Source organism: Trachemys scripta, chromosome 11 (genome assembly GCF_013100865.1).
Source record: "Trachemys scripta elegans isolate TJP31775 chromosome 11, CAS_Tse_1.0, whole genome shotgun sequence".
NCBI classification, from domain to species: domain Eukaryota; kingdom Metazoa; phylum Chordata; order Testudines; family Emydidae; genus Trachemys; species Trachemys scripta.
This window is the reverse complement of record NC_048308.1, coordinates 11,598,317-11,614,698: the sequence shown is the minus strand read 5'-3', so window position 1 is coordinate 11,614,698 and position 16,382 is coordinate 11,598,317. Positions and strand designations below refer to the sequence as shown.

Sequence of the window (16,382 nt, the reverse complement as noted above, 5' to 3'; positions counted from 1 at the left end):
GACTGAAGGGGGATATGATAGAGGTCTATAAAATTATGAATGGTGTGGAGAAAATGAATAGGGAAGTGTTATTTACCCTTTGACATAACACACAAGCTAGGGGTCACCCAATGAAATTAATAGGCAGCAGGTTTAATACAAACAAAAGGAAGTATTTCTTCACACAATGCATAGTCAACATGTGAAACTGGTTGCAGGGGATGTTGTGAAGGCCAAAACTATATCTGGGTTCCAAAAAGAATTAGATAAGTTCATAGAGGATAGGTCCATCAATGACTATTAGCCAAGATGGTCAGGAGTGCAACCTCATGCTCTCGGTGTCCCTAAACCTTTGATTGCTAGAATCTAGGACTGGATGACAGGGGATGGATCACTCAAAAATTGCCCTGTTTTGTTCATTGCCTCTGAAGCATCTGGCACCAGCTACTGTCAGAAGATAGGATGCTGGGCTAGATGGACCATTGGTCTGATCCAGTATGGCCGTTCTTATGTTATGTTCTTAAGCCCTGGGATCCTCCCTTGGAATACAGACTCTGGGAAGAACCCAAGAGAGGGTGAAGTAGCCACAGGGAGTAGAGGAAGCTCCAGTAGTAACCCAGTGTGGGATCCAGAAGATAGGGAAGAAAGGTAGGAAAGAGCCCAGGGAAAGAGCAAGAAGGTCAGAGATTGAGCAGACTGTGGTTGCTGGGCATAGAGTTCCTGAGCTGGCACCTGGAATAGCAGGTGGGCTTGGGTTCCCCTACTAGCCATAGGGGATGTGGCACAGTCTTGATTGGGAAGACTGTCTGGAATGGCACCCGGATAGTGGGTCCACTTTGTTACCCTGGAAGGGGAAAACTGTATAGTGACCTGGCCGGAGGGCCAGGCCATGAAGACAAAGGGCCAAGTGACAAAGAGGAAGCACTCCTAGAAAAGGGCTATGACGCGAGTGAGAGACAGACGTGAGCCTCAGCCTAAGCAGAGCTAATCCCAGGACACAGCCATGGGCGGGGGCCCAGCAGTGAGTAGAATCCCCATGACATACCCTGTCTCGCAGCCCCTGGAGTAGGTGCATGGCAGAAGTAGGTGCATGACAAATATAGGAAGGGGCATATTGGGAGGGGTGTGGCCAGAGAACTCCACTCTCTGGCTATTCTGCACTACGTGATTGCTACATGTGGAACTGTGACCAGCAGTCACCCCAGCCACCATAAAAGCCCTGAACTGGGGACAGAAAGGTGGCACATAGCCACTGCTGTGTTCCCCCCCCCCCGCCCCATGCCCCAGGCTATGTCACTCAGAGGTGCAGCTCATAATCCGGTCCCTGTTCTTGCAACAGTTATTTGTTTTACCAACCCAGCTCCTGCTCGGCGAGTTATCCCTGAAACATGCTCCAATGGGTATATCACTAAACAAGAGTTTTGTTAAACAAATTCTTTCCAAGCTGAGGCCTTATGTGCCATGGGGGATAGTGCTGATGAGGATATATGGAACAGGACCTCTCACTCCTTCACTGATGGTGTTTTACAAACAGGCAGGCATAGAACAAATATACAAAACTGGACTGAACGTGTGTTGGAGGGAATGCAACCTGAAAGTTACCTTCCTGCACATATGGTGGGAATGTCCTAGAGTATTTTCCAGCAATCCTGGAAAGATGCCTGTTGACAAATTAAAGACATAACAGGAACTGAATTCCCACAGGATCCATTGCTCTTGTTTCTGTGGATGGGTCTATTCCATGGGTCTAATTTGGAAAGAACTGAATTAATCACCCATGTATTGGTAGTATCTGGATGTATTATCACTTCCTGTTGTAAGAGGAAGGACCCTGTCATCTCTCATGGAATGGTTTGACTAAATTTGGGACATTCGAAACATGGAAAAAATGACTTAGTCAAAAGGACAAGTGAATCAGTGTCTTCTAACTTGGGATGCTGGCTTTTAGATTCTCTTAGTGTAAAATAATTCAGCAAGCAAAGACATAAACAAATCTTTATTTTCGTGTCCTGACTTCTTGCAGATTGCTGACTGGCTTGGACACAGGGATTTGCTCTGCATGTGCAAATGCAGGTGCGTTTTTATTTTATTTAAATGTTTAAAATAAAACCAAGGGTTTTTTAAGCAATATCTATGTAGAATGCTGCCCTTTGCACATTATTATTAGTTTTATAGAGCCCAGAGGTATCGTAGGCACTTTAAAAAAAACACACACGATTTAAGTTTCATCAAAGAATTTACAGTCTTAAGGTCCTGGTACTGCAAGCATTTCTTCACATGAATAATGTTGTCCATGTTCGTAGTCCCATGCACATACAAAGTTGCATGACTGAAGCTTACGTGCTGCAATTGACTGACAAGTGAGGATATAAAGAGCACTAGGGAGGGGAGGAAATGGGTTACAGATATATGATAAACAGCCAAGGTATACATTCATTTTGGTGGTACAATCTCTGTAAAGTGAGCACAGACATTTTCCACTGTGAATGCAAAATACAGAGTAAAGCTACCTGGTTTGTGAAATACTGGCTGAAGTGACCTTTCTGTCCCAGGTATTGTGCATTATAGCTCTTAAAACCATCCCCTGTTTGTTATGTGCAAGTACATACCAGTAGCTGCAGAGAGTTAATGAGATGGGTCCAAACTAGAACCTCTTATCCACCCTCACTCGCAACTCAAATATTACTGGTTTGGATAAAACAAGACCTGGCGAAAGTGAAGTGGAGACTTTTTGGAGAGGTCACTTCGTCTCTCTGCATTTGTAACAGCACTTCCCTACCTCAAGGGGTGTTGTGAGGATAAATACATTGAAGATTGTGAGTTGGTTACTACCATGATGGGGGCCATATAAGTGGCTAGGAAAGGGAGAGGTGGAGCAGATGGCTGCTTTGTCACTTACAGCCTCAGGTCTGGTGCTGACACAAGAGGAAGGGCATGAGCTCTCCGTGACCTCCCAGGGACTGCCAGAAGGTATTGCTTTCAGAACCTGGCAGAGGGGTGAGGATTGATGCACCCTCGAGGGAGGCTGGTGGCCCTGCATGAGACTGCAAAGGCAGGTAGAAGTTCTTTTCACTTCCCTGCACCAAGGGGAAAAGACCTCACCAAACCCTCGATCTGTTTCTCAGGACAAGATCCTGAGGGAAGGTTGATACAAGCCTTCAATGGACAGGCAAGATGGGGAGAGTGGGATGAAGAATGGCTGATGGAGCTACTGTTGGTGGGTTGCTTTTTGTGTACTCCAGAAGAAGGTGGAGTTTTTGTTTTGGCTGGAGGACTAAACTACTCAGAGAGAGGAAAACTGACCCTCATCCTCCACAGTCAGAGGTGAGAGACTTTGCCACATTGCCCCAGGCACAAGAGGGCAAGTGAAATTCAGTAAGATATGGACTCTTTTAGGCCCATGGAAAGTCCCAGCCCAAGTGTTTTAGCAGAGGTCAAATTGCAGCAGAGGTCTCTCTCGACAACATAGAGGAGAGTCGAAAAGTGAAGTGAAATGCAGCAGCTGCCAGAACTGGCACTGCAGTTAGGATCTTTAGTGCAGTCTGTTCTTAATAGGTGCAAATTGTGCACTGTGTAAAACGATAAAAAGACGTTTAAATCTGATCATACACAATTTTGTCTTGTCAAGAATAACATTTCAATTAAGGTACATTTTAAAACTGCCAGGATCCATGTAGGCAATGACTGTCAGCTTGCTGTAAAATGGAAGATTGCAAGGTACAGCTGGATAAATTAATTTCCCAAAAGACAAGATGCAGTTGCTCCAGTATAAATCAGCTGTAGTTTAGCTTGTTAAGCATGTTTGTAGCTTATCATAGGGATGCTAAACTCTACCGATGCAATAACTGCACGCAGGGGTAAATCCTGTTGAGTGCAATTTTTTGGAGCAGAGCGTGCAGTGGTGGATGCAAGACCTGTGAGTGCTCACATGTCTGATCTTCTGAAAGGCAAACAGCTATCAGCAGTTGACCGTAAGAACTGATGTTGTCTATGCTAAGTAGAAGGTCCATTTGAAGAACAGAAACATGCCTGTGATGGGGCTTTTGGATCCTTTCTGGAGACTGGTTAATCCTCTCCCTCTGGACAGAGGCGGGCAGGATCAGGATTGTTTCCCCTGCATTCTGGGAAATGCAGAATAGCTAGCCCAATCCTTCAAGGCCTTGAAGAGCCTGTGGGGGACTTTAGCCCATCGTCTGGGTCCAACCAGGGCTGGCTCCAGGGTTTTGGCCGCCCCAAGCAGCCAAACAAACAAACAAAAAGCCGTGATCGCGATCTGCGGTGGCAATTCGGCGGGAGGTCCTTCGCTCCGAGCAGGAGTGAGGGACCGTCCGCCGAATTGCCGCCGAACTGCTGGACGTGCCGCCCCTCTCCGAAGTGGCCGCCCCAAGCACCTGCTTGGTAAGCTGGTGCCTGGAGCCGGCCCTGGTCCAACGATCTTCTCTTGGTGCGCTCAGATTTGATAATGTCATTGGTGGTTGACTGGTCTATTCCCCCTCATAAGTGCTTGTCTTTTCTAGAGGTAGGTTTTATTCTTTAAATTTATTTTTGTTTCTCTTGCATTTGGCACTGAACCTTTTGATGTAAACAGAGGAGCCAAGCTGGTGTAGTTCACAGACCGTTCCAAGTCATGGACACTGTTTGGTTTCATCTCAGTCTCCATCAGGGGAGTTTGCTGAGCTATGCTTAATGTGCTGTGGGTACTTCTTTTTTATGAAGATGTGGGATGTTGCACATCTAATAAAACATGACAGTCCACAGTGGGGTGCATTCATTTTATTCCAGATTACAATACAAATCCATAAAGGACCAGATTGAAAACAAACGTGATGAAGATGAATCATTGCAAGGAGGGAGAAAAAACATCTTCAGAGAAACAAACTAGACAATTGGTGGAGTTTCATGTAGCTTACAAAAAACTATATAAATCACGGTAGACAATAGATGTTAGCATTACTTCAGAATACAGGAACACTTCAAGAGTCCCTTAAAAAAAAAAATTTAAGCCAGTGATTGCTCATTTCATGATCAGTGAATCTGAGGAGTAAATACATTATGGACTTTCTCTTTGATAAGGCACTGATAAAATTTACACGTGTTGTAACTAGAGTTGGCTGAACGTTTTTAAACAAAAGAATGACTTTTGTATTAAATGGAAATGTTGACAATTTTTTTTCCAGTTTTTGGTTGTCCAAAATCTTAAAACTTTGGAGTTTGATTTTTATTTTTATGTAAACCTGAGAAATTCCATAAAAATGTTCTACAAAAATTAAAAACTTCATTTTTGTCAAACTTTTTCACAGAAAATAATAAAAACATTTTCCAAATTGCTTTAGTTGTGACCATCCTGCTCCAAATCTGGATCTCTGCTCCACCTTCTGGTTGTGTTGCACTGCTCAGGCAGCATAAAATAGCTGGAAAGGCAGGGGAAATTTCTGAGTGGCATAAAGCTAACATAGCAGTAGTATGCCACCTGCTCCCTGCCCCACAATTAGGGGGAATTCTGCAGGCATAAGGGATGGTGAGCAGAGCAAATTGCACTCCAGCAATCCTGGGCCAGTTGGAACAGCTATAGGGAACCATTACTGTCAAAGTAATTTAGAACAGCCCTGAAGCTGCTCTAAGTTATACCAAGGGCTGAAACAGTCTGTGTCTTGTCCCAGCATGAAGGGGAGAAGAACATAAAGATGAGTTAGAACCACCTGCCTCTGTCCCTATTTGTTCCTGAGCCAATCATAACCTGGTTGGACCCATGAATCTGGCCATGCATCTTCAAGATTGTTCTCAGCCTTCTGAAGTGTTGAATAGGTTCCTATTCCTTTTATTTGCTTACCTCAGAGCTGTTGTTATAACCTAGCTCTCATTCAGCCTTTTCATAACATCTGTATCCGGTTTCCTTTACAAGGAGGCAGAAGCTGCCCAAAGAATCAAATATTTTTCTCCCCCATAGACACAAAGCTAACTATGGGCAGAAACTATTGATTGGTCCTTTAATCCATTATCAGATTGAAGGGGGAATCAGTGAAAGTTTTGATGGTGCTAATTTGCTCTTGGGCATTTCTGGCTATTAATGTAATAGCAAAAAATAAAATAAAAGTCAAATCCTTGTAAGAGCAACACCTCCCTTTGCAAAACATGTAAACAAATTCCCATGTGCCAAAAACAAAACACACCCCCCCCCCCCCCCACCACATACCCCACAGCAGAAGTATTTAAATGAGAAATGTGCATCAACTACCCACCTGGGTAGCCATGCCTCCTTTCAAACTATACCGCCTCCCCTTTATTAGTAAAATGTGTGGGTTGGTTCTGTTTTGATCTCCCACTTAAAAAAAAAAAAAAAATAAAAATCCATGAATAACCATTTGAATCCCTCTTTTGCCTTCTTTCGTGCCTTAAGATGCATAGAGTCTCTCCCCATCTACTCTTTTCAAAGTAGTGGTTGAAGTGGGCCAGTACAAATGGATACATTTAGAGGTCGTGCTAAGGCAGGGAAAAGTTTTCAACTAGCAATAATCACGCCTCAGCTTAACTTCATTGGCTATATTAAGGTAGTATAATGCTAATTCATAAATGTAGGTCTCAACCTGTTTTACAAAGGAAAGTGGCTCCTCTCCTAAGCTCCACTTACTGCCCAAGGCCCACTCACGTGTAGCATCAAAATGAGATGCCATCATGAGTAGATTGGGCTAGTCTTCACAATATGATCATCCCTCTCCTGTCTTGTGTGTGTTTCGGGCGTCTGTGCACCCCACTAGTGTTTCCCTGCAGAGCTGTGGGAAAGGGTTGCCATGTAAACTTGCAACAGTGAATCCAGGGCTGAAATTGTCTCTAAAGCCTGGTTTTGGCTCCAACTGCCATAGAAACAAGAGCCCCTCCTCTTCAGAAAACAGCCTGAAGAGCCTGGGATAGGTCACCAGAGATCTCTGAACAAATACTAGGGATGTTTCTGTGACAGCTTTGGAGCTGCCTGTGGTAATTTATGAATACTCTATATTCTATATGTTTGGCTGCTTGTTGTAAGAGGGTTTACCGCATGAAAATGTGGGGTTCATTCAAAAAGCGGCTGGCTGCAAGTAAGCAGGAAAGGGAACAATGGCTTCAGCTAGCCATACTGCTCCCAACACTTGAGGTACAATACAAGTGCCTTCGCTCCGAAAGTCCACCACCACCACCCTTCTGAGATCACCAGATTGTTTTTTGGGCAGTAGAATAAAAAGGGCCTGTTCAATTGAGAACAAAGGACTTTGGCTGGATTTTAAGACAGTCCCTCAAGAAGAGGGGAAGGAGAGTTAAGAGGAACAGAATGAGACTTAAACTCCCAGAAGTTAGGGGTCTGGGGCACGATAGACATGCTTGTAGACCTTTTGTTGTTTCATAAATCTTCTCTTATGCCAGGTTTTGGCTTTACTGTTAAGATTAAGCAATACTTTGTTATAGGAGGGCTGTTTTGGGTCATTGTAATCCAGACTCCTGAAGTGAAGAACCTCAGGTGCCGAAACCCAGTTAGTCTTTCTGGGCAAGCACAGCTAATCCATAGGGTACTGTAGCCTAGGGACAGTCTATCTCTCTTGGGATATAATCCTACAATTCTCCCATTCATAAAGGCCCAAGGCCTGAGACCTGACAGGATGCACTCAAGAGACCAGAAGAGGGGTTACAAGTTCACCTACCCTTGCAAATGTGACCGTTTCCCCAAAGGGAGGCAGTCTGAAAGACTGAAGATAAACAGCCCCGAAGTCGGGAGAATCACGTGGGGTACTGTAGGCATAGCCAGAGCTCCCATCTTATTCTCTGCAAGTACCAGTCCTTGCTGCTGCCTCAATGAACCTAAGATCCCCGTTTACGGCTTGTGAGAACTTCAGAGACCAAGGGAGGAGAGACTCACCACAAGTGGATTTAGGTAGCCTCCTACTACACTTTAGGGTGTGTGAGGGTGAGGCTCTCACGTCACCCTCACACAGAGAGGCAGTAGTTCCCCGAGAGAATGTTGTGCATCTTGTACCCTGCCCCATTACTGGAGTCTCTTATCCCCACCTACAAACAGACTAATTTTGAGCACTTATGATTGAATGTTTTCTTGCCATTGACTAGTCAGCATTCTTAGCTAACCCGAAATGTGCGTTGGAGTGAGTTTTTGCATAAAGGAGATCTATTCGGTGGGGTGTTTGGGGGTGAAGGTTAGGTCTTGGGGGTTATAATTTTAGCCTACAATTACCTAATGCAGTAAAGGCAGTCAGCCTTTTTTTACAATAATCTATTTTCAGATTCTTACCCCTTGTGAGTTTATACAAAGCCCTCCAGGGTGGGCTGCCCACTCCTGTAGCTTTCCCTTGTCCATGTGTGCATCTTATTAACAAATCAGGTCACTCCCTTTAGTGTAAGTGGGGTACTCTGGGTTTCCCTGCAAATGAAGTTCTGGGGGAGGAGACTAAAGGGTGCACTCAGGGTGTACTGATTACTTTGCCAGCTTGAGGCACCACACATTCTTTAATCTGGTACCCAACATCTTTCTAGAAACCCCCTTCCCAAGGTTCTAATAGCCCCATGACTGTCGCTAAATCCCTGATGACAGCTACCCAGATGACCGTGCCCTTATTTGGAGCCAAGGGCAACCAAAATATTACCCTTGAGTTGACCCGGGGGGGGGGGGGGGGAGCACTGATACTCTTCCGAGCTCCAGACACAAAATAAGCTCTGCCCACATGAGACAGCATTCGCTATATATTGTGCAGATATTCCAAGTTTGATCATGTACACCCTCTGGAATCCTCGGGCTCAGTTTGCCGTAGGTGAGATCCAAGTACACCTATTAGCTCAGCTTGGCTTTCTCTTGGTGAGGCCCACCACGCCTGCTGGACTTCTTGAGCTTAATTCCCTCCTTGGGCGCTCAGATGCCCAGTTGAAAATGCAGACAGATGTCACTACACCAGTTACATATTTCCAAGAACATATTCATTTTTAAGATCAGAAGGAACCATTATGATAAACTATTCTGACCTCCTGTATAACACAGGCATTAGAATTTCACCCAGTAATTCCTGCATCAAGCCCATAACTTTTGGTTAAGCTAGAGCATATCTTGTAGAAAAAGATCTAATCTTACAATTCAAGAGAATCCACCACGTCCCTAGGTAAGTTGTTCCAATGGGTAATTACCCTTACTTTAAAAAAATCTGCACTTTATTTCTCTTTGAATTTGTGTAGTTTCAATTTCTAGCAAGTGGATCTCATTATGGCTTTCTGTTGGATTAAAGAGCCCTTTACTATCAGAATTTTTCTCTCTGTTACAGACTGATTAAGTCACCTCTTAACTGTCTCTTGGATAAACTAAATAGATGGATCTTCTTTAGTCTCTCATTGTAAGGCAGGTTCTTCAGACCTTGAATCATTCTTGTAGCTCTTTTCTGAGCCCTTTCAACTCTGTCAATGTTCCTTTAAAAATCTGGATTCCAGAACTGGACACAACCCGCACTCCATGTGCAAAAGGATTCCTAGCTTTCCAGAACTAGAGTTCCGTAAGTTAATAATGTAATCAAGTATCAACTTTTGCTGGGATGCCATTGAGAAGTTTCCTGTCTTCACATTCATCTTTAAAAAACCCTGCTCTTCAAAAAGCAGTCACAACAAGGAAAAAATATTAAGGATACATTTTTTGAGCAGAATCTTGTGGTTCTTTGTGTAACTTACTAGTGAGAATTATGGAAATCCTCTATTACATTCTTAACTGTACATCAAACTACAGTCCTTGCTTTCATCACATACAGATGAAAATATTCAGTTACATTATCTAGTGACCATTCAACCATGTGACTGATGAAAGTAATATGAAAAGGACATCTTAGAAGCTGATAATGCACTAAATATGGTTCTCAACAGCACCAGTGTAAATCCATAGTAATGTCTTTAAAGTGGACTACATAACCTCTTGACGTCCCTTCCAGCCCTACATTTCTATTATTTTGTGATGATAAAGATTGAAATTCTTGGGTTACTCTGGTAATTGAGATAGAATCCCCAGCCCATTTTCTTTATTGTATGATTAAGGATTTGCCATTTATGCTGAGAGGAGTTACTTTCCAGTTGCCACTAAACAGTTAATCCAGATGCCCTTTTACAATTAATCAACATGGTTTTGGGAATTTGTCGCTTTCGGGTGATCACATACTTATTTTAAAATATTTTGGTACTTTGGGCTAGGAGTTTCAAAGGACTCTAAGGGTGTTAGGTGCCGGATTCCATTAACAATGGGATTTGGGCACTAATTTCCTTAAACTCTTTAAAAAATCTCAGCATTACTGTACAGCTGATCTTAACTGTATGCATCATAGAACAGGAGGTAGCACTTTAAAAATAGCATTGTTGAACTAAATCCAGTAAAAGAGATTCTGGCTTTTTCCTCCTTGAGACACTATATATTTAAACACTCAAAATTAATTGAATAACATTAACTTTGTGGACATATCAGCCACTTAACCTTTCAGATTAATTTAGTAATGGCAATATCTTTTGGTTTGACTCTTTTCAGATTAAAAATTTGCCTTTTATAGAGGAAAACCATGAATTAAATAACTTTAAAATTGGGTATTTCTCAAGGATAATTAGAGGTTTCCTTTCTTACCAACAATAATCCAATATTGTGATTAAAATACTACCTTGTAGTACTTCAGTTAGTTCTGCTAAAAAATTGATTTATTTTCGTAGTCACTTTCCAGTGTAACATCCTGTCCCCTCTACGTTACAGCAATAGTTAAGGTTTTATCTGTCAACTTATTGTTAATATCACAAGTAAAATTTTGTGCAACTCTTCGAAAATCTTACTCTAACTATATATACTCAATTCCCTAGTTTGGCTCTCTATGATTCATTAGTTGCAATGACGTCATATTTGAACGCACACAAGTTATCTGTCTGTCATATTTCATTCCCTTTTCTGTAGACATTGGGACCCACTAAAAGTGAATTTGGAGATAGATCCCCACAACCATTTCACTTGGATGTGAACAAAGTGAAATAAAAATCCCAGCGCTTCACTGCATTGAGAAAAGAGCACTTCTAGTCACAGTGAAATTTACACATTGACCAAAACTAATCTGTGTTTAAAAAAGATTTCACCATAAGAAAGTTCCAGTGTTTGCGCAAATCTATAAATATACACTATATATAGATGTGTATGTTTACATATGTATAGGTGCTGCATATACAGAGAGACATGCATACATACTTATTGGATGTGTATATAACACCCATTTATATACACATCTATTCCTCATCTTGAAGCTATCACTAAGATTTAAACAAGAGAATTTAGAGCATAGAGAGGTATATTTTCAAATCCTGGTGTAGGGAGTTTATCTGCAGTATTAAGAGTGTTTATAGAAACCCAACCAGAGTATTTATTACAAAGAAATCTTTACATAAGTGCTGGAATGGTTTGCTGAATAACCAGATGTTGCTGCAGAGTCTCCCCACCCCGTTTCTTTAATAGTTTGATTAATCCTGCACATAAAACGGGGGCTGATTTAAAAAAAAAAATTCTACGCTGCAAACATCTCAGTATCTGGACACAGCTGAAGTCAAATCATTCAACTATACATCTCAGTTGCTTTTATTGTGTTTGAATAAAGTAAAGCCTTCCAAGAAGAAACATTGACCTATATATATATATATATATTGTACTGTAAACACTGACATCTCTGAGCAGCTCAGCGTGCATGCAGAAACTTACATGCAAGTCGAGTGTTTACCATTTGTTAGAAGAGAATTATACAGCTGATTTCCAAGACAGCGTTACTGCTACAGTATTGTACTAAAATCTCAGCTATTTCAAACCCTCTAGCTAATGGCCATTAGGGTAGACATCAATGATTATTTATCTGTTGGAGGAAGGAAAAAATAAATGAACTCTCTGAATATGTTGCTTAACATTGCCTACCAGAAACTGTTTTCTACTCACAGAAGGACAGCAGCAGTAGGGAAATCAGACCCAGCCTCTTCCAGTAACCCATTTTCTGGATCCTGCCAGCAACTGGAAACCCAGCTTCACAGTTTTGATCAATTCATCCTCCACCAGTGCAGCCAGTCTGTGATTATTTTGCTCCCAACCCAAAGCTCCCAGGCTTGTGAGGCTCCTGGCTAAACTTGCAGGGAAGGCGGATCCAGCTGTTTCAAATCCAGCTGTGTGTGGGGTCCGCCCAGGAACTGGAGTTTATGAACAAACTAAGCCTGACTCTCCTCTCTGACTATATACAAATATGGGGGGGAAGGGAGGGGGAGAAGAGCCTGAGGGAAGAGCTCTGGCTCTGAGAGCAGAGTTTGATTTTCTGATGACAATATTCAGCTGCTTCAAACTCCATATTGTCCAAGGATCTTTGAAGAGCACTTCACTTCTATTGCAGGCATCTAATCAAAATGTTATGTTTACTACAACACCCCCCTTTCATTAGAATAAAACCCAGACTGCGACAGTTCAGTACATTGAGAATTGCTAATTTACCACTTTTCTCACATTAACTCTATTTTTATCAATACATTTGTAAAATTATTTGTTTAAAAATGCTTAATTGCAGGATTCAGGACAACATACCTCTTAAATAAATAAAAAAAATAAATTAATAGAGATATCCCATCTCCTAGAACCAGAAGGGACCTTGAAAGGTCATTGAGTCCAGCCCCCTGCCTTCACTAGCAGGACCAAGTACTGATTTTGCCTTAGATCCCTAAGTGACCACCTCAAGGATTGAACTCACAACCCTGGATTTAGCAGGCCAATGCTCAAACCACTGAGCTATCCCTCCCCTTTCAGAAAGGGTGCTTCAGCACATGCTTAACTTTAAGCATAGCTTTAAATTCCATTGATTCAATGGGAGTTAAGCACATATTAAAATGTTTTCCTGAATTAGAAACTAAAATAATAATGCTTAGCATTTATGCAGTGTTTTTCTTCCCAAGATCTCAAACTGTTTTTCAAAGGTTTGTAAGCAATATTCTCCCCACTTTACAGATGGGGAAACTCTGGTACCTAGAAAAGAAGTGGCTTGCCCCAGTTATTAACACAAGCAGTCTGTAAGAAAAATGGGAATAAAACGCGTGTCCTGACTTCCAGTCCTGTCTTCTGTCCCCTGAAACACACTGCAAATATGCTAAAGTAGTGACCAGAGTAATTTACCATGACAGAGAAAGAAGTGATGATATCCATTCTTTTACAGCCAAAAAATTACTCTAATTTGAGGCTCGTGTTCTGCAATTATTGCTAGGTGATACATCCAGAAATTTCTGGATATACATAGTACTATGTGTATATATATTGTAAAGCTATGATTTTTCACTTACTCATTTTACAGTTCATTAAACTCTCTGTGTGTTGCTGATGATATATATCTGAGTTTAGCTTCAATAAGAAATGAAACATCAGGTCCTTATACTTATCTTCACATTCAAGGCTCATCACAATCTATCCCCATCCTAGCTAGCATCTCTGCTTTGCCGTGATGTCTACAAAACACTGGACAATGATGAGGATGCTGCTTTGCTGAGACCATTGGCTGTCAATGCTGTCTCATTGTTTCCTTGTACTCTCCCATCTGTCTGTATCTATCTATTGTCTCTTGTCTTACACTGAGGTCTGGTCTACACGGGGGCAATCGATCCAAGTTACGCAACTTCAGCTACTTACTTAGATCTACTCACCGCGGTGTCTTCACTGCGGTGAGCCGACAGCTGACACTGCCCCGTCGACTCCACTTGCGCCTCTCGCTCCGGTGGAGTACCGGAGTTGATGGGAGAGTGCCCAGCAGTCGATTTATCGCGTCTAGACTAGACGCGATAAATCAACTTCCGCTGGATCGATTGCTGCCCATCGATCCTGCGAGTAATGTAGACAAGCCCTCCGAGTGTTAGCTCTTTGGGGTAGGGACTGTCTTTTTGTTCTGGGTTTGTACAGACCTAGCACAATGGAGTCCTGGTAAATGACTGGGGCTTGTAAGTGCTATGATAATACAAATAAAAAATAATAATAACATTGAATGGCATTTTCATATAAACTGCATCCATAAGGGTTTTATGGAGCTTTCTGTATACATTATACAGCTAGAGAGTCAAATAACGAATAGAACAGAAAGGAAGAGAGATATTAAGGGAGAAAAACGAGAGTACTGACATTAGATGGAGAGCCAATGAAGTAAAGAAATATAACATGGGTGTTCTACACATCAGGAACTGCAGAGGAGAAGGCTCTAGGATTGATAGTGGTGAGAAAGAAAGGAGGCCAAACTGGATAAGCAGAGGAGCCTGAGAGAGGCCCAGAGAGACAAAGTCTATGATGCAACGAGAGTAAGTCTATGAAGGACTGCCTAACTTAGCAGAATGTATTTTGCTTATAGCCTCGGTAGGTTTGTGTTTGAACCCTGCAGAAGCCCCTGTGGCAGAAGTGAAAATTATTCTCCAGCACTTGACGTCTTTAAACCATGACTGGGTGTTTTTCTACAAGCTATGCTGCAGTAGCCCAACCAACAGTTATGGCTTTGATTCAGGAATTACGGGGTGAAATTGTATGGCCTGTGTTATGCAGGAAGTCAGACTAGATAACCGTAATGATCCCTTCTGCCATTAAAATCTGTGGAATAAGGAGGGAAGTTTTGAACTGGAGGCTGAAATGTTTAGAATTCTTTGCTTAGGGACAGTGTCTAAATATGTAGAAATCTACAACAGTCGAGAACTTTCCTAAGAAATACAAAACTGGAGAATATGATCCTGCCTCAGAGTAAACTGAGTCAGATTGTCAGCTGGCGTAAACTGGTATAGTTTTGACTACAACTGAGCTATGCTGATTTTCACCAGCTGAGGCTCTGGCCTTGTATGTCTAAGTATTAGCAAATGTTTAATAACCTTTTAAAAAGGAATTATTGTCCAATCTATATATTAAAATACTGAATTTTTAACCAGGGGTTCTTTGAGCAGATCACTGACTCCCTCTCATTTCGGAATTAGCGCCGTTCAAAGGGTCCACAGTTCATTTCTGTTTGGCCCTTCAGTTTCCAAGCTGGAGCATTGTGTGTTTTTTGTGTGCGTGGAAGTCAGAAGCAGGCAGGCTTTTGTTGGAAATGTCACAGATGATTCATGATGGATGTTTAAAACTCTTTAAAACCAGGAAGAATCTCCTGCGGAGAAGGAAAACTTGGAGAGAAACGAAGTCCCCAGCAGGAGCCCAAAAGAACTTTAAACAGTAGTGGACACTGACAAGACAAGGTCACTGTACAGTCAGTAGCTCTGAGTACAGCAAAATTTCAGCAATGGAATTTTTTAATGATCGGAAGCTAGAAAACTAGTGATAGCCCTGAACTAAAGGCCTAGATCAAAATAGCCTCAAACGACAGGCATGTTTGAAATCTGCACCTACATGTGGATCCAAATGATCCCTAACTTTTTATGAGCCAAAACAAACCCTACTGTGAATGCTACTATGTTTAGGAGCATTCCCAGCCAAGATCCAGGTTTTACAGTTTGCATTCATCTCCACTGAAAACTAAAAATAGGAGATAGATGGAACATTAAAGGGCAAGAGTGTGGAATACAAGAAAGTACATAACGATATGCCCGTGCAATATAATTTTAGGAAAAGATTCCTGGGTCAAATTCACCCACCTGCGCTGGAAACGGGGGGTGCTCACCCTGGATGCAGGGCAGCAGGTTCTCTTGTGGGATGGTATCTTTAAGATCCAGTTGGGGTTCTATAATATCCCTGCCGGTGGAGGTCGTCTGGAAGAAATGTTGACTCAAAGCAACATCCAGATGGCTCGGCCCTCTCCTAGGGCTGCCCTGACCATTTCTAATGCTGCTTTAATCAGATCTTCCCTAGCCCTTGGCACAGTGCGGTTTATAAGTGCCCAACGCTACTGAGCTTCTCTGTAGGCAAAGCTCCCGCTCCTGGGGCCCACAGCCTGCATTGCTCCAGAGTGTGTGTGGCCTGGACACTTTTGTCTGCTTTCAGATTTTTGTTTTAATAACCTAAATTTTATATTTGTCTGCTGAGCTGATGCTATTTATTGTCAATAAGGGCTTGTCTACACCGCATGATAGTGCCTGGCAACTCTGGAGCTGTGACCACTCGAGACGTGAGTGAATGTCAAGTTGGTGTGCTGTAGGTTCCCACCGTGGCTGGCCGTGCACTAACTCGCTGTGTAGACAAGCAAAATGTTTTACATCTATTTTTCAGATGAGGAAACTGAGAAAGGGAGATTAAGTTACTCTCCCAAGGACATGGAGCGAATTGGTTTCAGAGCCAGGCTTACAGCTTTTTTGTACTCTTTTTTTGGCTCTCTGCTCAAACCACTAGACCAGGCCTCTACCTCACAAATAGCTCAGAGCTGAAGTCCTCCCTTATTTTTCAGATTTTATGCAAGAAAAAA

The 16,382-nt window shown here is 42.3% G+C and overlaps 1 protein-coding gene across 1 annotated transcript in view; it reads right to left on the bottom strand.

Annotated features, from left to right (window-relative positions):
• Positions 1 to 12,192, bottom strand: part of LOC117885102 (TGF-beta receptor type-2-like) — a 54,801-nt gene extending 42,609 nt beyond the window's left edge. The window contains exon 1 of the mRNA XM_034786250.1: positions 11,933 to 12,192. Coding sequence (XP_034642141.1) covers positions 11,933 to 11,984 — 52 coding nt within the window. The 5' untranslated portion in view covers positions 11,985 to 12,192. The remainder of the gene's footprint in view (positions 1 to 11,932) is intronic.
• Positions 12,193 to 16,382: the final 4,190 nt, after the last annotated feature.